Raw genomic sequence first — 23,591 nt, 5'->3', positions numbered from 1 at the left:
AATTGGAAAGCCGACCGATTATTGAAAACACGTCCACAACACTGGACAAATATGTTGTCGATTAAAAATTCCAGCATTTTGTAAACATCTTCCTGTTTATTTTGAAGATGATTTGGAATTATTTCTTACAAAGTATTAGGAATCTCTACCAAGAACTATATAATTGTATCTACGTTTACCATTTTTTTTTTTTTTTGGAAAATAACGATGTATAATGTTTTAAGTCGGGATTTTAACTGAGTATGGGGAATAGAAATATACAGTGTTGAACAATCGTAGGTTTTAATGCTATTATATTCAGATAATAGTATTGAACTGATTGTCTTCAAAAAACCTTTCGATTTTTTCAGGATCCACATTGAATTAATACCACTACGGGAGTAACAAGTATTGTGGTAGAACTGTAGACCCTCTTTGAAAGTTTTGAAAGAGGTTTGGTGGGATATTTTGCATATCCAGCTATGAAACTTTGTTCGTATGGATTCTTGTGTTCTTCAGGAATCCAGTCCATAGACGGTAAATCAAATCATCGTCCTTGGTAGAAAGACCAAAAGTGGATAGCACAGATTTATGGTTTTCCACAATCTCTTCTTTGGAGAGTGTGGTAGCAGTATAGGTCTTATCACTCTATTATTTTCTATGTCTACCTCTGATAATACACATTGAATGTAAAAACTGTTTGCAGACAAAAACAATGTTGTTTTGGGCTTTGTCTGCTGGTACGACAACATACTTGTCATGTATAGTAGACAATGTTTTTGCTACATCGGGGTCTTTAAAAACCGACGTCGCCTTGGCACTCATTAAACTACTTAAAACTTTCATTCGTTTCAAAATTAAAAACCTCACGGCCTTTAACAACTCTAACAGAGAATCAATGTCTTCTTGTTCTCGTTTTATCCATTTTCTTACATAGTCCTCGACGGCATCCATAAGAACTTCGAAGTTATAATTCCAATTTATGGAGCGTGGTTCACGATACTTGGGACCTTCAGAAAGGATATTACGCAGAGATTTGTTTTCGATGATGGTTAAATGTCCCGTAACGACGTGACCAGAAAGACCATATTTGAATGAGAGTTCTTGCAAGAACAGTCAGGTGGTTTAGCCTTGAAGCCCTCAATCTCGAGGTTCTGCAATAGCCTTTTATAATTGAAAATTTTGGATGCAATGGGTGAAGTATAGGAATATAAAATAATTGGTATGGATTGGTCTTTGAAATACAGGGGAATTTTTTTGGTAATGTTTTTTTTTTCTGATGGAGGATGTTAGCCAAGTTAATTGCATCTATACCTTTGTTGACAAACGGTAGTGGAAGAAATGATCATTTTTCTTCATCTTGGCTTTTCACACAAACTGGTTTAAAGAGTCTGTGGAAACAAATATGCAAAATGATGGCAACAAGTCTGTATAATAATGAGGTGGGGTCAGAAACAGGAGTGTCAAGACTTGTTTTTAAAGGGAGTGTAGTAAAGTGAGAAGTATAGAATAAAGTTTGGTTCTAATGTGATGAAGTTGAAGTCCAAGAGGTTTTTGTATGAAAGGAAGGAGACCATCTATGGAGACATCATGTAAATTAGGTGACGAATATTGGCGATGGCCATGACACCTTTCCCGTCCTGGATGTTTGTCAAATAAATTTATCACATTTATGCTGTTGTTATATTGGCTTGAAAGGTTTCCTATACTTTTGATGTTGTCATTGCATCCGTAAGGTATTGCAGTACCTAATCTGCGTATCCAATACTCCTCTTTTTCCCTACGATATTTTTTACTTAGAACGGGACTGTTCGTAGGATGTTTTTTTTTCTAAAATACGAACTTTCATAGAGAGGATTGAATGATCTTGTTGATTAAAGTGTTGATTAACTGTCGGGAATTCGGTGGTGTTAATTCCCGAACGATGACTGCATATTCTTTTGTTTAATCGTTGATGCGTTTCTCCGACATATACTAAACCACAAAAGTTGCATTCTAATCCATATATCAAGTTTGTTGATTTGTAACTTAAGTCATCGTGACTTCTTGTATGAACGGTTTTGTTTGTAAGGGAACTAAGAGTTGGTTATAAGAATGTTGCATGTTTTACAATTTTTAATACCACATTTTGATATGGTACAATGTGGTTCGTCATCATTGTAGTCAAATATATCATTTAAAGTGATGGAACATGGTTTGATAATTTTGAAATAGTAAGAATTTTTGTACTGGAATAGATCGTCTGCAGACTGAACGTGTGGTTGCGTACTTTTAGTTGAAAACTAAAACAACTGGCCTCAGTATGAAATAGATTTCTCATTCAAAGCACACCGACACTGTAAAACTCATTTTAGGTTTTCATAATTAAGATAATGGTGTACTCAACATATCTGATCAATTTAGACGCTACGATTTTCCTTTTTGGGTTACAGTTACTATAAAATCGTAAAAAGGGGAATTTTCAGAATTCAGTATGTCAATTTACTTCGTTTTATCGATTTTAACTAGCACACCGTAAACAGATTGCAATCACTTTCATATCTGTACATACACCCTGAACAAAAGTACGACGATGCTCCCGAGCTAGCCCTGCAATAAACGAAGAGAAGAGAAGATATCACTATTTTTTTTCGACAAGCGATAAATACCCATATTGTAATTTTTTGTTTGCAAATGAATCTTGGAAAAAGAATCAAATTTTTGTTGAAAGCGAATTTATTTAGAAAGTTATGTATCCAATTTCATATTAAATATCTTTTCTTTTAGTATTACTTTGTCCGTCCATCAATGGCATGTGAATAAAATCAGAGTTTAATCGTAAAATTAATAAAAAATAGTTGGATTCCATATGAAATAAAATACCCAAAATTCAATCATAAATAGACCTGTCTTTAAATATCAATACATATCTATACTATAATGGCACCGAATGAGTGATTTGAAATAAAATATGGTCATTTTTCTTTGTGGATGCATGGGATAACTTCTGATTAATCAAACCAATGTATAGTGCATGTTTTAGCTCACTAGCTGAACAAAACATACATGATTTGTGATTCAGGTAAACATTGTCATTAAAAGAATAGCTCATCGGCTAGATGTGATTACTCTTAATAAGTCTGAAGATCCAAAATATATGTTCAAGTCGGAAAATGTAAATTTTTCCCTACCCACAGGGCACCTCACAAAGTTTTTCTCAATGCAAAGTTATCAAAACAACAAAAAATTCTCAAAATTGTTATAGGAACATATCATATTTGGTAAATGTAGTACTTAAGGTAGATGCCATAACACTCAATGTGTCTAAAAATCCAAAATGTATGTTTTTAATATGAAAAATATCAATTTTCACTGGACACTAGATATTGTGAACAGTTTTTTTTTTTAATTATTATTCAAAATTATCAAAACAACAAAATATCTCAAAAACAAATTTGTGTCAAAATATATCATATTTGAAAAAATGTAGTACTTCAGGTTGATGCGACAATTCTTAATATGTATACATATCCAAATTATATGGGTTTATTTTTTTTTCCTGAAAAATGTCATTTTTTCTAAGAACACTGAATAATGCAAACTGTTATTCTTGACGCTTAACAAAACAAAAACATATGTAAAACCTATCATATTTGGACAAAATTTAGTTCTTACGGTGGACGGTATAACTCTTTGTAGGTCCGAAAATCCAAAATATGTGTTTTTAATCTGCAAAATGTAAATTTTTACTGCACACAGGATATTGCGAATAGTTTTTCTTAATTGAAAGTTATCAAAACAAAATATTTTTTGTACAAACATATAATATTTGGAAAAAATGCAGTACTTAAAGTGGATGGTATACATTTTGTATGTCCACAAATCCAAAATATGTGTTTTACTCTGAAAAATATCAATTTTTAGTGCACACAGGATATTGCTAACAGTTTTTCTTGATTGAAAATTATCAAAATAACAATTTTGTTGTAAAAAATATATCATATTTGGAAGCACAAAGTACTTCAGTTGTTCAGGTGGATTCAATTTATTACAATATGTCTAAAGATTAATCAAGGGAACAAAGATTCTAACGGAAATCAAAAGAATGTATAAGGACGAAGACCAGGCATGGAAAAAGACAAACACAACGAACAACATTAAGTTAATAAAATATTACATATAAAGTAACAGTAACAAAAGTAAACGAGCAGCTCAGCCTTCACTGAAAACTGGGAGCACCTGTAGAGTAAGCGTCCTCTGCTTTTCTATAAACACATGTCGAGTTGCCCATAAATGTCCGGGGTAGACGACGAAAGGAACATGCTGAACAAACCAGTTTTCATGGTGCAGATGGATACACCGTAAATATTCATCACTTCATGGTGACGACCATTAAACTTCTGTGGTGATTATTTCAATCTTGTAGCAAAATAACCCTGTTCAATTGTAAGAATTCTAGCGTGATATAAACAGTCTGCATAGTTTTGGCAAGCTCCGGCAAAACCTATGAGTTGTAATATGAAAACCTCATACGCAGGCGCTGAAGAGATATTGCCACAGATGAAAGGAAAGTTGACAATTTTGAATGAAAAGACATCACGTTTTTTGTAAAGTTTGGTCAATAGTTTTCCTTTACCATCGGTCTTTAAGTGTAAGTCAAGATATGAGGCTGACTTCACAGTGTCTGTAGTATCCCTTATCTCAAGTTCTTTTGGGTAGATGCGGTGTATCAAATCCCCGAAATTAGCATTGTTTAACGATAATGCGTCATCTTTATAGTGGAAACTGTGATCTACGGATTTAGCTAAACGATGTTCTTTCGGATCAGATCAGCTATAATATCAGCCTCATAAGAGTGAAGGAATAAGTCAGCAAGTAGAGCAACACATTATGTTCCCACTGAAATGCCGACCGTTTGTTGAAAAACTACTCTGGAAAAAACATGTTGTCGATCAAAATTTCAGCATTTTGAAAACATCGTCTTCTGTATATTTGGAAGATGCTTTGGAATTATTTCTTACAAAGCATGAGGAATCTTTACCAAAAATTAATATCTGTATCTGGGTGTACCATCTTCTTTGAAGAAACAACGATGTATAATGTTTTTGAGTCGAGATTTTAACTGAGTATGGGGAATAGAAGTATACAGTTTTGAAAAATCATAGGTTTTATTTCTTTTATATTCTGATAATAATCTTAAATTGAGGGTCTCCAAAAGATATTTTGAATACTTCAGGATCGATCCACATTGAATTAATACCACTACGGGAATAAAAAGTGTTGTGGTAAGACTGGTGACCCTGTTTGACAGTTGTGAGTATAGAAGTTGAAAGGTGTGAAAGATGTTCGGTAGTACGTTTTGCCGATCCATCTATGTAACGTTGTTTATATGGATTATTGTGTAGTTTAGGAATACAGTATATAGACGGTAAATCACAATCATCGACTTTGGTTATTAGTCTGAAAGATGTAAATTGTCTGGGGTGGGGTCTAAAACGCAGAAGGGTTGAAAATACGGAATGATTTTTGACACTTTCAAAGGTCATTTCTTAAAGAGTATTTAAGGGAACCAAGGTTATAGCGGTAATCAAAAGAAAGTCATCCAGGGACAAAAACAAGACATGGAAAACAGACATACACAACAAAGAACAACTAAAATCACACATGACATGCAAAGTAACAAAAGCAAATGAGCAACTCGGACTCCACTAGAAACTTGGAGCATGGACCAGGTGCACTGGTAGGGTAAGCGTCATCTGCTTTTCTACAAACACCCGTCGAGTTGTTCACAAAAAGTCAAGTCCGAGCTACACGAAAGAGGAAAGGAAAACTTTGACACGTTGAATAAATAAGATTTCATGGCGCAGATGGATACACCGTAACGAGCCACGGGTTCATGACCACGACCATGAAACTTTTATAGTGATGACTTCAATCTTGTAGCAACATAACCATATTCCAGAAGCCTATTTGTTAGAATTATAGCGCGATACAAAACGTCTGCGTAGTATCGGCAATCTCTGGCATAACGTATGAGTTCTGATATGAACACTCCATACACAGGTGCTGAAGGGATGTTGCCAGACATGAAAGGAAACTTGAAAAGTCATCACGTTATCTAAAGATGAAAGGTTTTATTTACAGAACCATTGGTGAAAACTACAGTCTTGAACGGAATGTGCCTTATCGGAGTATGGTGACGGCAAATTTTTGACTTTGATATCGACTTTCACAAATTTATGAAAGCCCTGGTCAATAACCATCAATATATTCTAAAAGACATTTTTATTTCCTATGTTATAATCAAAAATAGTTAGGCAAAATTATTGGTGAAAACCACAATGTTGACCGGAAGGTGCCCCATAAGAGTAAGGCGTTAAACGTTTTTTTTTTTTTTTTGTTACTTTGCTCTATTATTTTACAAAGAGTAAGGCGTTAAACGTTTTGTATTTTGTTACTTTGCTCTATTATTTTACAAATTGTTAAAAAAAATCTGGTCAAAAATCATTTAAAAAACTGCAAATACACTTAAATTTTGCATTAGTTAAAGAAACAGGCAGTTTTACCATGAAGAGTCAATATCGGAATGCGTAAATAAAACAGTTATAAAAGCAGCCTACCTTTATCTTTAATATCAATAACAAAAAAATAATGAACTTTATCTCGGAATAAACCACATTTGTAAATTAGAAATAGACGAAAATATGTTTGAAAAAGAAGTTCCCAATTATCTTCAATTTGATTTAAAAATACATAATTATCAGTACCCTTTGTTGAAAGAATTGTTATCCAGGTTAGTTATCTTTAATTAAGTGATTTCAAACAACATTGGTTGGCATGCATTAATCAAGAAGATGAACAAGATGTTAAATTTGAGCACTACTAGAAATTTTTATATAAACACTTATAGCTGATCTGAATGATATTTATTATAAAAAGTGTTCTGATTCGCGCTACATCGTGTTTTTAACCTGAATTGATTTTAAAAAAATATAACCTTCTGTAAATAGTGCTGAGTTAAGTATTTCATTAAAATGAAAGAGTTCTTTTGTATAGGTGTTTTCTGTGTTTCAATTTATCAGTGGTTTTTTTTCATATAGTGCTTCGTTTTTTTTTCACTTTCCTTGAAAAATAGTTTAATTTCAATTTCTTATGAAACATGCCTAACGGTGTTCTAATTGCAGCTCATTCTCAGGTCAAGTAAATTGACCATTTTCTCGAAATTATAAAATATTGATATTGTGACTGTGTGAGCTTACCGCATCGAGTAGATGTGGGGTGTCATTAGTCACAGGGTTGCCAACAACTACAGTGTTATTGTACAGTGTATTAAACTCTGTAAATACCAGCAACTAGTGAAGATGATAATGCAGACTTACCGTAGATGCAAGATCTTGCTCTTTGGTCTCTTACCCCGTGCACAGAACTTGTACCTGGTAAGCTGGAGACAGAGGTTTTCTATGATCAATATAAAGGCAGCATATATCAATAACAAATTGTTCAATATAGTATAGTCTATTTCCCGACTCTCTTATATTGAACCAACTTCATTTGATATAGGTGGTAAGCTAAAATGCCACCTATTGAGAAAAGATGGATTTCATCTGAGCAGTGCAGGTGCGGCCACTGAAACTTAGATGGTAAGATTATGCATCTACTGAGACATCTACTTCAACGACCACTCCGGACCAAAACTTAAAGATCCCTACTCAGTCAACTACTAATTATATAACTCAGGAAACACCTACCGAAAAAGATCAAACAAAACCGTACTTAGACACCTTAAAGTCATCTACCAAACCAACTACTCAGCAAACAGATTACCCATCCTGTACTTAACTGTCCAGACGACTTTACATTATAACCAAAGCGTAAGGCGAATATATAGGACCGGCCACTTTTGGTTTTATCACTTTTCTGTCGCGATACTAATGGCGTGTCTTCTCCTACTAAAGTGTGTGAGCCTTCTTCGGTTCGTGTGTCTTCTCCCTTTCTTGTTACAAATAGCGTGTTTTCTCATGCTAAAGTAACTGAGCCTTCTCCTGTTTGAGCGTCTTTCCCTATTCGCGATAGTGCAACGCAAATACGCCGATATCTAAAAACGAGTCAAATCCGAAGTTTCCTACTGATTATTGAGGAACTTTTTACTTCCATAGTGCTAATCATATTCTTTTACCATTATATCCTAGTAAGATAACATATAAGGGTATAACTTACCCTACCCCTTATTACTTTCATAGATTTATGAAAGCTGTCAATCATTCGGAAAACGATTCGGCAAATTAAATTTTAGAAGCACCAAAAGCTGTTAAGGCAAAAGCCTTGTCAAAAAGGTAAAAAACGTCCACTTTGGTTAAGGACTACATTTCAGCTAATTTTTGATACATGTATCACTGTTATGAGAGCAGAACAGTGCCTGGAATTTAAAAAAAATGCAAAGAACAGGTGAACGACATCTGAAATACGACGAACCTGAGGAGTTTGGGGTACAGGTGTAAATGTTTGTAAAAGCAAGAACGCCAATAGTTCTATCTTGGTTTGTAACGCGGTCTTTTACGCCGTCGATTATGGCTGAGTTTGGGTTACTTCCTTGATCTGAATAAACAAGAGGTTGTAAGAATTCCCGAAAATGTAAGTCAAGACCCAATTGAGCAGACTGCAAATATTTCATTCAGTGTAAGTTCAGAACCTAGTGTCCAGAATGTAAGTATAAACGATTTTCAAAGTGATTCAAATGATGACCGAATTGTAGATACATATTCTATTAAGAGTGGAAGTATTGATTCTACAAGATCCCCTTAAGTTGTTAGACGAAGTAGACCATCGCAGCGATGCGCGTCTGTTCAGAAATTGAAGTGGAGTCGTTCCCATAGTCCTTCAACTTCATCCTTACTATTATCAAAATTTTCATTGCTCGTACAAAGTCGTTTGATCATTGTATAAGTAAGATCATCAATTTGGCTGAGGAATTAAACATGTACTGTGAGACAAAAATAATACTTTAGATCTTAACAGGGTGAAAACTATGTTACAAAAGCTACTAGTTGTCTACTATACATGACAAATATGTTGTACCAGCAGACAAAGTCCAATACAACATTGTTTTTGTATGCAAAACGTTTTACATCCAATGTTTATAATCATAGGTTGACGTAGAACATAATAGCGGTGATAAGACCTATACTGCTACCACACTCTCAAAGAAGAGATTGTGAAACCATAAATCTGTGGTATCCTCTTTTGGTTTCTCTACCAATGACGATGAGTTTGATTTACCGTCTATATACTGGATTCCTAAATTCCACAAGATTCCTAAAAAAGAAACGTTTAATAGCTGTATCTGCAAAATGTACCACCAAACCTCTTTCAAAACTTGTAACGTCTAGACTCACAGCTGTCAAAGAGGGTTTGCAGTCGTGCAACAACACTTGTTACTCCGTTAGTGGTATCAATTCAATGTAGATCCTGAAAACAGATCTTTTGGAGACAAGCAGTTTAAGACTACTATCATAATATTATAGCATTAAAACCTATGATTGATCAACACTGTATACTTATATTTCCCATAACACTGTATACATATATTTCCCATACTCAGTCAAAAAACATTATCCATCGTTGTTTTTCCAAAAAGTATGGTACACCTAGATAGCAATATATGGTTCTTGGTAGAGATTCCTCATACTTAAGAAATAATTCAAAATCATCTTCAAAATATACAGAGAATGATTTTTACAAAAAACTGGAATTGTTAATCCACAACATATTAGTCCAGTGTGGTGGACACGTTTTTCTACAAACAGTCGGCATTCCGATGGGAACAAATTGTGCTCCTTTACTTGCTGACCTATTCCTTCATTCTTAGAAGGCTGACTTTAAAGCTCATCTGATTAGAAAGAAATAATATCGTTTGGCTAGATCCTTCAATCTTAGTTTCCGATATATAGATGACTTATTATCTTTAAACAATCCTAATTTCGGGTATTTGATACATCGCATCTACCCAATATTTTTCGTCTTTCCCAAAAAATAAAATTGGGTTTGCTCCTAAAACATTAAGATGGTTACGCTTAAACTAAAAATTAATTGTGAATGTTGGAAACCAAATGCAATTGACGATATGGTTGGTTGTGAAGGTAAAACATGCAGGAAACTTAAAAAGCTAGTGTTACATGTATATAAAGTGAATATTATATTATAAATTTTTAAATAGCATTTTAAATAAAGCTTAATGGCGGACTACGTCAGTTATTCCCGAGCCACGTGCAGGATATCTCCGTAGTTATAAATTTTGAAATAACATACAGGAAAATTTAATAATTTAATTCATTAATTAATTTTGTGTGACCCATACTGAGGTATGATTGCCTTTTATGTACCGCATTGAAGATTACCGAAGATTATGTTAAATCTGACTTATATAATTAAATTCGAAAGAATATTTTTATAATAAAATCTGAAATGTTTGACTGCAAGTTTGAATTTTTAAAAAGTGAAAGATTTCAACGATTCGGAAACTGAAATTGTATCGTTATGGTGTATCCATCAACACCATGAGAACTGATTTATTCAACGGGTCATAGTTTTGCTTCCCTCGTTTGTCTACCCCGGACTTGACATTTTATGAGCAACTCGGCGGGTGTTTCTAGAAAAGCAGAGGACGCTTACCCTACCGGTGCACCTTGTCCATGCTCCCAGTTTTTAGTGGAGTCCGAGTTGCTCATTTACCTTTGTTGTTTTGTGTGTGTGGTTTTGGTTGCTTTGTGTTCTTTGTTGTGTATGTCTGTTTTTCCGTGTCTGGTCTTTGTCCCTGGGTTGCATTCTTTTGGTTACCGCTATAACCTTGGTTCCCTTGATTACTCTTGTACAAATTAATGATTTTCACTAATACTTCACAAAACAAAAATTGATGTTATCTAATAGTAATTTCAATGCATTTCCATAAATTGTTTTTGACTGGACTTTTTTTTAATTTGTAAAACTTCATATTAGATCAACGTAAAAATTTTGCCGACGCCGCAATCTGATAGGGCACCCTTCCTTGTGGTTTTCACCAATTATTCCGTAAATAAAAACTTTCTATCATTAGATGGGAAATAAAATTGTCTTTCAGAATATATAAATAATAAATGACCGAGCATATGAATTTTAATGAATTTAAGATCAAAGATAAAATTTTGTTCGTCTTAAGACTGAATTTTACATCCTTCCGGTCAATTGTTTGGAACTTAAATAACATGTTTTCTAATACTTTTATCCGAGAAAATGGATATTATAAATGCGTTTCAGATTCCTTTTGTTACTAGTTACATGTATAGTACTTTTTAGGATATGACCTTTGAAAGAATAAAAAATCTGTGTTCTTTACTTGATTTCCGCAAGAATCTTGGTTCCTTAATTACTCTTACAATCTTTTCGCGTTTTAGACCCTCTCCAATTTTCACTGCACACAGGATATTGCGAATGTTTTTTTTTTTTTTCGATAAAAAAACATCAAAATTCAAAAAACATTTTGTGACAATATTTCATATTATGAAAAATGTAGTACACCAGGTGGATGTCATAACTTTGAAAATTTGTGTAACTCTTGATATTATGTTTAGTAAAACAACTGGTACGTTTCACTACATGTAGGGCATTAAAAACTATATTGCTCTGTTAGAGGACAGCAAGACAATAAGTTTTCAGAAAGATAAGGTAAAATAGAACCATTTTTTAAATGTTGCATTTAGATGCATATTGATTTCTCTCTTTGCAATACTTAAGATTCATTGTCCGAGATGTGTCGATATATACAATATTTGGATGCATTGCAAGTATTCTTTTTAAGTTGTGAGGCAGCTGATATAAGACAGTATTTTATTGTGGTCAAATTGATTTTGTGATGATAGAACATAATATACAGGAAATAAATCCGAGTTAGATGCACATTGCAGCCCGTTTAATTTTAAGGTACATGCACATGTATAATTGCGGAGAAATTTCTATATATACAATATTAAGATGTTGTACATAAGGTATATAAATAGGATATTTCATTACATTTACAACTATTTTTAACTTTAAATAGTAGTAGTTATAATTTTAAAATATAAACAATTCGAAAAAAAAAACATTGCGACAACACCAAATTATATATAGTGACAAAGTTGAAACATTCGTTATTTTTAACATTTTCAAAGTACCATTTCCGATATACAATGTAGGATACGCGATGTACGAAACATGATGTGCGATACACGATATACGATAGAAAGGTACGTTTACACGATCCAAGAGCTGAGCTGCAAGTAGTGATTAATTGATTGATTGCTGGTGTTTTACGCTTAAACAGCAATATTTTAGCTATATCCGGGCGATGAACATGAAATGGATGATACAATGAGCATGAAATAAAAGGATAATAGGGTCGACGAACTTTGATTGCCACTTGACATGGGTAGACGGGGTATGGTTGGGTAATTAAGCCTCCTCTGACGGAACGCACAGGTTTTTTTTACTCCTACCGAATATTACTGCAGGTTCTACAACGTGATAGGTACTTGGTACATTTCTCGTTGTAATATGAGATTGAGTAAATATTTATTTTGTAATTTTGTTGGGTCAAGAGATCTAGCAGATTATTTGCAGACATTTGTTAAAAGCAGGGAATTTGTTAAAACCTGATTCAATCACACCTTACGGTGTATTCAATATAATACTATAGTTGTTGGGCACATAAAACCAATTTTAATACAGACTCTTGTTCTTCGGAGTTATTTTCACTTAGCATGCACTACGATTAGGGAAGATAACATGTATCAGATTAATTTATTAATGTTTTCTGCAAAATGTTTTCGAAGAGGAAACGCTGAGAAAGAGTAATCAAGGGAACTAAGATGCGTTTGGAAATTCCATTGGGTATGTTCTACGGATAAAAGTTAGACAGGAAAAATATAATATAAAAAAATAATGCACCCAAAGATACAAAAGAAATATCAACCTGAAGTCCACTGTAAATTGCAGCATTAACAGGTTTACCGGTAGAGTAAACAACAGTCACCATCCCGAGTTGTCATAAAATGTCAAGTCCGGGGTAGACGAAGGAAAACATAGTATAGCATAGCGAAAAAATCGATTCTGTTCCCTGATCCAAAGGCCTAATTGTACGAAGTTTAGCATTGTACAAAACGTCTGTGTAATTGTATCATGCTCTGGCATGATGTATAAGTTACAAAATGAAAATCCATTAGCAGGTGCTGAAGGGATAGTGTAAGGAATGTTGGCAATACGGTATGAGAAGTCATCGCGTTTTTCGTAGAGTTTGGGTGATGTTTCCATTTCCATCGATCTGTAAGTGTAGGTCGTGATATGAGGCTACTTAGTAGTGTCGGTCTGTAGTTTCCTTTATCTCAATTTCTTTGTGATAGATGTGATGCATCACATCCAAAAAACTCGAGACAATGCATCATGTATATGGCGAAAACTGAGATCAAATTATCAAGCTAAACAATGTTCTCACGTTCCCACTATACGGCACCCAAGTTACATGATGTCTCCATAGATGGTCTCCATCCTTTCATACAAAAACCTCTTGGACTCATCACACTAGAACCAAACTTTATTCTATACCTCTCCTCTCACTCTACTACACTGCCTTCACAAAACAAGTCTTGACACTCCTGTTTTTGACCCCACCTCATCATTTTACAGACTTGTTGCCATCATTTTGGATATTGGTTTCCACAGACTCTTTAAACCAGTTTGTGTGAAAAGTCAAGATGAAGAAAAACGATTATTTCTTCCACTACCGTTTGTCAACAAAGGTATAGATGCAAATCATTTGGCTAACATCCTCCATCACAAAAACGTTACCAACAAAGTCCCCCATATTTCAAAGACAAATCCATACCAATTATTTCATATTCCTATGCTTCCAAAAATTTCAATTATCAAAGACTGTTGCAGAACCTAGAGATTGAAAACTTCAAAGGTAAACCTCCTGACTGTTCTTGCAAAACCTCTCCATTCAAATATGGTCCTTTTGGTCACGTCGTTACGGGATATTTAACCATTATCGAAAACGAATCTCTGCGTAATATCCTTTCTAAAGGTCCCGTGAACCATGCTCCATAAATTGGAATTATAACTTTAAAGTTTTTATGGATGCCGTCGAGGACCATGCAAGAAAATGGATAAAACGAGAACAAGAAGACATCGATTCTCTGTCAGAGCGATTAAAAGCCGTGAGGTCTTTAATTTTCAAACGAATGAAAGTTTTAAGTAGGTCAATGAATGCCAAGATTACGTCAGTTTTCAAAGACCCCAATGTAGCACAAAAAATGTCTACTATATATGACAAATATGTTGTCGTACCAGCAGACAAAGCCCAAAACAACATTGTTTTTGTCTGCAAAACGTTTTCTATGCAATGTTTATTATCAGAGGTAGACGTAGACTATAATAGCAGTGATAAGACCTATACTGCTCCCACTCTCTCCAAAGAAAAGATTTTGGAAAACCATCAATCTGTGCTATCCTATTTTGGTCTCTCTACCAAGGACGATGATTGTGATTTACCGTCCATGTACTGGACAAGAATCTATACAAACAACGTTTCATAGCTGGATCTGCAAAATGTACCACCAAACCTCTTTTAAAACTTTTAACTTCTATACTCACAGCTGTCAAAGAGGGTCTGCAGTCATACCACAACACTTGTTACTCTCGTAGTGGTATTAATTCAATATGAATCCTGAAAAATTGGAAAGATCTTTTGGAGACAATCAGTTCAAGACTATTATCTGAATATAATAGCATTAAAACCTATGATTTTTCAACACTGTATACTTCTATTCCCCATGCTCAGTTAAAATCCCGACTTAAAACATTATACATCGTTGTTTTTTCCAGAAAAGATGGTGAACCTAGATACAAATATATAATTCTTGGTAGAGATTCCTAATACTTTGTAAGAAATATTCCAAATCATCTTCCAAATATACAGAGGAAGATGTTTACAAAATGCTGGAATTTTTAAACAACAACATATTTGTCCAGTGTGGTGGAGGTGTTTTTCAACAAACGGTCGGCATTCCAATAGAAACAAATTCTGCTCCTTTACTTGCTGACCTACTCCTTCACTCTTATAAGGCTGACTTTAAAGCTGATCTGATCCGAAAGAAAGAATATCGTTTAACTAGATCCTTTAATCTCAGTTTCCGCTAGCAGAACCCTGTTCCAGAAGCCTATTTGTTAGAGTTCTAGCGCGATACAAAAAGTCTGCGTAGTTTCGGCAAGCTCTGGCAGTTTGAACTCTATATTTGTATTCCCCTTAGAAGCTAACTCAAAACATTATTAATTGTTACTATAAGAGGGACGGTACCCCTAGATACAAATAAGTAATCTTCGGTAGGGATACTTAACACTTTGTAAGAAACAATCTTCCAAATATACCGAAGATATTTTCAAAATAGTGGAATTTTGGATCGACAACATATTTGTCCAGTGTGGTGGACGCATTTTTCAACAAACGGTCGGCATTCCAGTTGGAACAAATTGTGCTCCTCTACTTGCTGACCTATTTCTTCACTCTTATAAAGCTGACCTTATAGCTGATCTGATCCAAAAGAAGGAACATATTATAATAGATCCTTTAATCTCAGTTTCTGCTATATAGATGACATATTACCTTTAAATAGTTCTAATTTCGGAAATACATCGCATCTACCTCATGGAACTTGAGATAAAGGATACTACAGACACTATGCAGTCAGTCTCATATATGGACCTACACTTAGAGATTGATGGTTAAGGAAAACTATTGACCATATTATACGACAAACGCGATGACTATTTGTTCCGTATTGTCAATTTTCCTTTCATCCGTGGCAACATCCCTTCAGCACCTGCCTATGGAGTTTTCATATCACAACTCATACTTTATGTCAGAGCTTGCCATAACTACGCATACTTTTTTGTATGTAGTAAGACCTCTTAAAATAAGGGCTTCGTGGACAGGGTTATGTTGCCAGATCACGTGAAGACATTGAAATTATGCAGCGATACATTTATTTCCTTGGAAATCTTGAAAAAAAAACAACTTAAAACTGTGTCAGTTTTTTATTGCAAAGTTAAATCAAGTTCAAGATCAACTGCTTTACCAATCATATAAATATAGCTTGTATTGTCCAATATTTTATAGTAATAACTGATTATCTTAATTTAATTTTTTTTATCAGATAATTTTGCATGACTTCCGTCTTATTCTATTTATATTACGATACTTTATCAAACAATATTACGCAAGTGATACTTGTGTTGGGAAGTTGCGATACTGTAGCTTACCTATTGCTGAATTATATTTAATTGCAAATTGACGGGAAATGCACCAGGCTAAGCAGGCCATTATTTTTTTTACTAATTAATTCTTACAATTAGGCTTCTGGAACAGGGTTATATTGTTACAAGATTGAAGTCATCACTACAGAAGTCTTATGGTCGTCATCATAAACTCGTGGATCGTTATGGTGTATCCATCAACACCATGAAAACTGATTTATTCAACGGGTCATAGTTTTCCTTTCATCGTTTGTCTACCCCGGACTTGACTTTTTATGAGCAACTCAGCGATGGCAACAAATCTGTATATTGATGACGTGAGATCAGAAACAAGAGTAGTGTGGGAGGTAAAGAATAAAGTTTGGTTCTAATGTTATAAAGTCCAAGAGTTTTTGGACGAAAGAAAGGAGACCGTCTATGGAGACATCATGTAACTTAGGTGACGTATAGTGACGATGGACATAAGTCCTTTCCAGTCTTGGATTTTTGTCAGGTAAATTTATCACATTTATGCTATTGCTATATTTGCTTGAAAGGTTTCCTATACATTTAATGTTATCATTGCATCCGTAAGGTATTGCAGTACCCAGTCTGGGTATCCAGTATTATTCTCTTTCCCTACGATAGTTGATTTATTAGAATTTTTTAATATCGGACATGTGCGTTTGATTGATTACACATGCGTAGTTCATGATTATCTCTCTAACTTACAATACGGTTCAATTAACATTCAATCTTTTCTAGGTTGTATGATTGTAAGAAATAATTCCAAATCATCTTCTAAATATACAGAGAAAGATGTTTACAAAATGCTGGAATTTTTTAACCGACAACATATTTGTCCTGTGTAGTGGGTGGTGGACGTGTTTTTCAACAAACGGTCCGCATTCCAATGGGAACAAATTGTGCTCCTTTACTTGCTGAACTTTTCCTTCACTCTTATGATGCTGACTTTATAGCTGATCTGATCCGAAAGAAAGATTATCGTTTGGCTTGATCCTTTAATCTCAGTTTTCGCTACATAGATGACCTGTTATCGTTAAACATTCCTCATTTCGGGGATTTGGTACATCGCATCTACCCAAAAGAACTTGAGATAAAGGATACTACAGACACTGTGAAGTCAGAATCATATCTTGACCTACACTTAGAAATCGATGGTAAAGGAAAACGTTTGACCAAAGTTTACGACAAACGTGATGACTTTTCATTCAGAATTGTCAATTTTCCTTTCGTCTGTGGCAACATCCCTTCAGCACCTGCGTATGGAGTGTTCATATCATAACTCATACGTTATGCCAGAGCGTGCCGAAACTACGCAGACCTTTTGTATCGCGCTACAACTCTAACAATAGGCTGATGGGATAGGGTTACGTTATGAAGTCATCAATACAGAAGTTTTATGATCATCATCATAAACTCGTTGATCGTTATGGTGTATCCATCTCCACCATGAAAACTGATTTATTCAACGAGTCATAGTTTTCCTTTTCTCGTTTGTCTACCCCGGACTTGACTTTTGTGAGCAATTCGGCGAGTGTTTCTAGAAATGCAGATGACGCTTACCCTACCGGTGCACCTGGTCCATGCTCCCAGTTTTTAGTGGAGTCCGAGTTGCTCATTTTCTTTTGTTACTTTGTATGTATGATTTTAGTTACTATATGTTCTTTGTTGTGTATGTCTGTTTTTCATGTCTGGCCTTTGTCCATGGATTACATTCTTTTGATTACCACTATAACCTTGGTTCCCTTGATTACTCTTTAAAAAAAAACACATTTTAAAACGAACACTTTGATTTTGTCACAACATCATAAACAAAACAGATAAATCATGGTCTATTTGTAGTGTTTAATTACTGCCAGTTACACTTTGAGACCTAAATGGAGACTGAAAGTGTCTGTTTGTAAGTGACACTAAAAACAACGAACACCTGTCTAAGAGAAACAAACCTAAATCCCCTTTGGACAGGGGTCACTATACTACCGTCTTGCAATTTAGTATTAAATCATAGCCTTATGGGTTATAATTAAAGGAAACATTTGATACCCTAATCACATTTTTGTTATACAATGAACCCTTTAAAAATATCCTCTGGCACAACAGTAAATCAGATAATGGTGACATACAGATTTGAAGTCAAGAATTTAACCAAAGTATAACATGTTTGTACTTTTTTTTTCTTTGCGGTATGAATTGAAACAACTGGTGTAATACATCACAAGTTAGTTGATAATTGAGAAATCAAATTCGTTCATTACTAGTAGCTAGAATTTAGTTGAAAACTTCCCTTTTTCAACAATGATATTGACCTACTGCTAATTTCAGTTGCCTCTCGTTTAACCTCACAAGACGAGTGCCAATTTTGTTGTTTCATTCCTTTATTTCGATATGGATTATCTCTCCAATTTGTTTCTTTTTTTTTTTTAAATCGCCCATGCATATTATTTGCTCTAAAAGACATTGTTCGTTATACAGATATTAGGTAATGATTATGATTAAAATCATGAACATTAAACGTTCAATTCCATTTCCAATATTAGGAATTATATTTTCGCTTCTGTTTTTTTTTATCATGTGGAATTTTAAAATGACTTATAAATATGAGTATGCAAATTATCACATAAGAAGAGAAAATACAAATATTTTTTTCGAAAATGAATCGACTAGTCACAACGATAATTTATTGGAAAAGACACTTTATAAAAAGATAACCATTGCATTATTGAGCATATCATCGAAGACTGTTATGTTTACAATTGTTAATGATGGATACGCCAATTTAGCAAAAAACTGGCTTTGCAACACAATGAAAATGGGTATCCATGAAAAGGTCAGTTATTCATAACATTTTCTACTTTGTTTTGTTCTATTTGAATAAGATTAAGAAAAGAATAGAATAGAACATAATTTGTCTAATCAAAGTCCTGATTATTCATGTGGCAGTAGACATACTAAATAGTTTCAACACATACACACATTCACATAACGAACCAACTGATCACCGTAATATTTTTTTGTACTCTGTAAGGGTTTATATTGCCAGCTTCTTGAAAAAAACATTATAGTTTGAAGAACACTTAAAGTAGGTAACACTGTCCATATCTTCACTAAAGTCATTGTAACGACTTAGATCTTTAAAATGATAATATTAAGTAGTAGGTAAAATAACCCTGTCCTGAAACTTGTGTCAGTCGCAATTTAACAAGGTTTTTGATTTGAAAAAAAAAAGAAAGCAAAACAACAACAAAAACAAAACAAATAATACTAGAATGTTATTATATTGATAAAGATAAAATGAATATATAAACATAAATCTACGATTATAGAATTTATAGTAGTTTCTTTGTTTAATGAGTACATGCGATCGTTTGGTGTAGGTTTCGTATTCAGTCCGCCCCAAACGAGTGAAGGGTAAATTCAGAGATCGTGGTGGTGATCAAAATTTAAACTGTAAAATCTGAAAATGTGGATTTATATTTCATTTTCACGAAACATGATTTCTCTAATTCCATCTCATTTGTAAACCCCGTTGAAGTTAACTGTAATCCTTCCTTTTAGTTATTTAAGTAGTATATGAGTTTCAATCCTTATTCAGAAATATTTTTAATTGAAGTTTTCCTCTTAACTACTTTAAATGTTTTACAAACTACAAAATGAATACTATTTCTTTGTCAGTTATTCAAATATATATGTTTGGCCTTATTTGTATGGTAGAAACCGTATTTGGCTTCCTATTTCTATATATCTTTTTTTTCAGTGCTAACTTTATAGCCTAAAATTTCTTATGCGTTTTGTTAGAATGATGCTGGTTTATGAAGTACATGTATATTGTACAGCAAACACTTATGAAAGATATGTAAAAAAGACACGATATGATACTTCCCTGTTTTACAAACTAAAAGCAAAAATTTCTATATATCTTTTATTTTATTTTTTTTTTCAGTTGTAACTGTAGAATCGACAATTTCTTATGTTTTTGTTAGAATGATGCTGGATAATCCATGAAATACATGTATATCGTACAGCAAACACAATTTCGCAATTTCACAATTTGATATTTTGAATTTGTTACGGTCAAAGCAAATAATCTGGTACATTATGCCAACCCAACAATTACGTGGTCTTTACATTTACACTTATGAAAGCTTGGTATATAGTCTAAAAAGACACTATCTGATACTTCCTTGTTTTCATATTTTTTGTTTGTTTTGTTTTTGTTTTTGTTTTTGTTATTGTTGTTGTTGTTTTTTTTCAATGAAGAAAACACCATCTTCATGGATAGTATTTATACACGACAACGACTAAATACACTATAATGAAACAACTATTTTCTACGCTGCTAGTAGAACGCCTTTCTTTTTTCCCATCTATATTACGAAGATGGCAGAAAAGAAAGCATAATATTCACCGTCAACGATAACTTCATAATGTATTACAATATTCTTACACAGTAGTATATAACCCTCATACATTAGCCCGTACTGAGTCTAGAAAATGTTCATTGATATCAATTATTTCCAGATACTGATTATTACAACAAACGATAAAATACAATCAGATCTCTCATCTATATCGTCAAAATTAAAAGTTATATCAATTAGTGTAGAAAATGAGTTAGCCACCAAGCATCTACAGTACAGTCATGCAGGATATCTTCGATTGATGATACTCAGAACAAAGATTTTAAGTTTTTTACTTGATAGAGATATTGAAACATTTTTGTTTGAATGTGACTTTTTATGGTTGAACAATCCATTGGATTTATTTGTATCTAAAAGGGGAATACACGATGTGATTGCCATACCTGATACAAAAAACGGAAATGTTATTAATGGAGGGTTTTTCTATTTGTTTCCGACACAAAAGACAAAAGCAGTGCTTAGGAAACTTACAGAAATGATGATCAAATTAGGACACACAATTCAACATTTAAGTTCGGACACATCTGTTTCAGAAAGTCAAAATGATCAAGTATTTTTTACATCTCTTCTAAGAAAGCGTTTTGCAGGTATCAATCCCATTATTATGCCTTTTCAAGATTTTCCAAGTGGCCAATGGTACCGAACACCTGTATCTTTAACCAAACTGTGGAATCCGTTCGTCATTCATAATAATTACATTATAGGTAACGGAAACAAAGAAGATCGTGCAAAGAAAAGACGACATTGGTTTCTCACAACTGACAATAAATGCAATATGTCTCTTGTTGACGAAATAGTAAATAATTATTCATAAAAATATTGTTCAAAAAGAATAAAAATTGAATAAAAATTTTACTACTCACTCTATTTTTCAATTTATTCTTTTCGACTTTGTCTTAACGGGGGAAGTAAACACTTTAAACGGTTGAAATTCCTCCATAAATAGTCTTCTAATGCATCTTGCTCCAGGTGTTTTTTTAGACTCTATTTTTTCATATATAAATGTTTTATGTCATTTTACTGAGTAAAGACACTTACGTATTTCATTTATTTGTCGATGATTCGAATAGATTTTTTCGCATAGCCAAAAATAAAAAAAATTATGATGTTCTTAATCAAATTAAGCCGAAGGAATTAACTCGCGAATTATTGCATTTGCTGAAGTTCACTCTCTATATTTATTTAGACCACTCCGCCACGAATTTAAATGAAAATATAACTTTTGTTGGCCACATCATTCCTCCTCGTAAAATAAATATACTTAGTACATGATGTATGGTACTACAGGAAGCTCATCTAGGAGTTGTTATGTAGGATAAAGGACGAAATCAACGATACATATCACAACAAATAAATACTATATGTATAGTGTACGTCTTATAATTTGACGACTCTATTCGTTGCACTGTTTCATGGGACCTTGTTTGATAATGGGAAGATAAAGTAGCCATATGAGGGACTAAAATACTAACGTTGTTTAGAACTGTCGGATTTACGAAAAGAATGTTTGGTCATTACCTTTGCTGCACTCGAACTCTTACCGCTATGTCATATATGGTAACACCGCCTGAAAGAAGTCCATCGCCCTAGGACACTCGGCCAGCTGACTTTATAAAATATTGACAATTTATATATAAGCTAACTGGCAGAAGGCATCATATATTCACATGAGCGCCAGGTAATGTTTTGTTGATGAAGTAGGGAAATTATTTTCAATTATAAGAGTTAAACATACTTGACTATCGGGTTCAAAATTTGACAAGGAGAATTGAATGTTCCACGTTGTAAATTTGGAGTGATTCTGAGACTACTTGATTTTTTTAAGTTCCACTATGTGTTTTATGTTTAATGAAATGAAATTACGTTGGTTATTAACAAAAAAAAAAACACAATCGCTCAGTGTGTATGTCTGTACCCTAGGGACCTTGGATTGACACAACTATGTTTCCTAGGGGGTTTGGCAATTTTGTAAATTAAAACGCGAATATAGATTAAATATGCATCAGCATTTAAGACATATTACCATAAAAGATAATGTGCAATCAAGTACATGTATATGCAATTGGACAACTGAGCAAAACCGAGCAAGCCTGTGTCCGAATACTTTGATTATAATATCAACTCATACGTTGTACTAAAGCTTGTAGTAACTACGCATTTTTTTGTACCGTGCTGGAGTTATTACAATTAAGCTTCTGGAACAGGGTATTGTTGTTACAATTTGAAGTTATCAATACAGAAGTCATGACCTCTTTGATGGGTATGGTGTATCCATCTGCACTGTGTCTTAGTTTTCCTTACCCCTTTCATCTAACCCGCCTGGTGTTCCAGGAAAACAAAGACAGAAGACGCTTACCTTCTTGATACACCTGGTTCATTCCTACAGTAATTCGTGGAGTCCGAGTTGTTAATTAACTTTTGTTTCTTTGTACGTATCTTTAATTATTTTTATGTTCTTTGTTGGTTCTGTTTGTTAAACTACCTGATGAAATGTCCAAATTTTCGGAACGATAGACAGCTTTACATTGATAATAAATTCATATCTAACTGTAATATTTTAAAATTTAGTGCTATTATGAATCAAAAACAGCAACCCGAACTAAGAAAATTGTGCAAATTCATTAGAATTATAAATGACACTCTGGATTCTCTCCGACCCCTACAAAATTATAATTGTATTTCCCTCCGCAACTGTACAACTCAATGCGATGTTTTTTCTGCATACCTTTGACTACATCAGAATAAATTATATATATACATATAGGTCTGAAATATTCCCAACGATGTTAGAACTCGAACTCGTACCGCTGTGACATCTATGGTAACACCGCCTGCACAAAGTCCAGCGCCCTTGACCACTCGGCCAGCTAGACTATATAAAAATATAGTTTT

The 23,591-nt window shown here is 33.7% G+C and overlaps 1 protein-coding gene and 1 long non-coding RNA gene across 4 annotated transcripts; one reads left to right on the top strand and one right to left on the bottom strand.

Moving 5' to 3' along the window:
* Positions 1-202: 202 nt before the first annotated feature.
* Positions 203-18,771, bottom strand: LOC148604026 (uncharacterized). 3 transcript variants are annotated; one of them, XR_015916261.1, is made up of 3 exons: positions 18,588-18,771; positions 7,338-9,270; positions 203-2,568 (listed from the first exon to the last, which is right to left on the bottom strand). It is a non-coding gene; the product is annotated as an uncharacterized LOC148604026 (long non-coding RNA). The 3 variants fall into 3 exon arrangements; XR_015916260.1 differs by lacking the exon at positions 203-2,568 and adding an exon at positions 3,568-4,889; XR_015916262.1 differs by lacking the exon at positions 203-2,568 and adding an exon at positions 3,568-4,889 and having other exon boundaries at positions 18,592-18,771.
* Positions 18,767-21,566, top strand: LOC148604025 (uncharacterized). Its single transcript, XM_088551304.1, has 2 exons — positions 18,767-19,108; positions 20,800-21,566. Exons 1-2 carry the CDS (start codon positions 18,770-18,772, stop codon positions 21,511-21,513), a joined length of 1,053 nt encoding a protein of 350 aa, XP_088407430.1. The 5' UTR covers positions 18,767-18,769; the 3' UTR covers positions 21,514-21,566.
* The last annotated feature ends 2,025 nt before the right edge of the window (positions 21,567-23,591 follow it).

Source organism: Perna viridis, chromosome 11 (assembly GCF_037379345.1).
Source record: "Perna viridis isolate PV_CMFRI_1.1 ecotype Kerala chromosome 11, ASM3737934v1, whole genome shotgun sequence".
NCBI lineage: Eukaryota > Metazoa > Mollusca > Bivalvia > Mytilida > Mytilidae > Perna > Perna viridis.
Note: the sequence above shows the minus strand (reverse complement) of the source record. Positions and strands in the feature narration are given on the sequence as shown.

Excerpts from the sequence above, each read along its gene's own strand:
- LOC148604025 (XM_088551304.1), top strand. The coding sequence starts at position 18,770 with ATGATTAAAATCATGAACATTAAACGTTCAATTCCATTTCCAATATTA. Across the intron at positions 19,109-20,799 it reads AAATGGGTATCCATGAAAAG|ATACTGATTATTACAACAAA; the intron begins GTCAGTTATTCA and ends AATTATTTCCAG.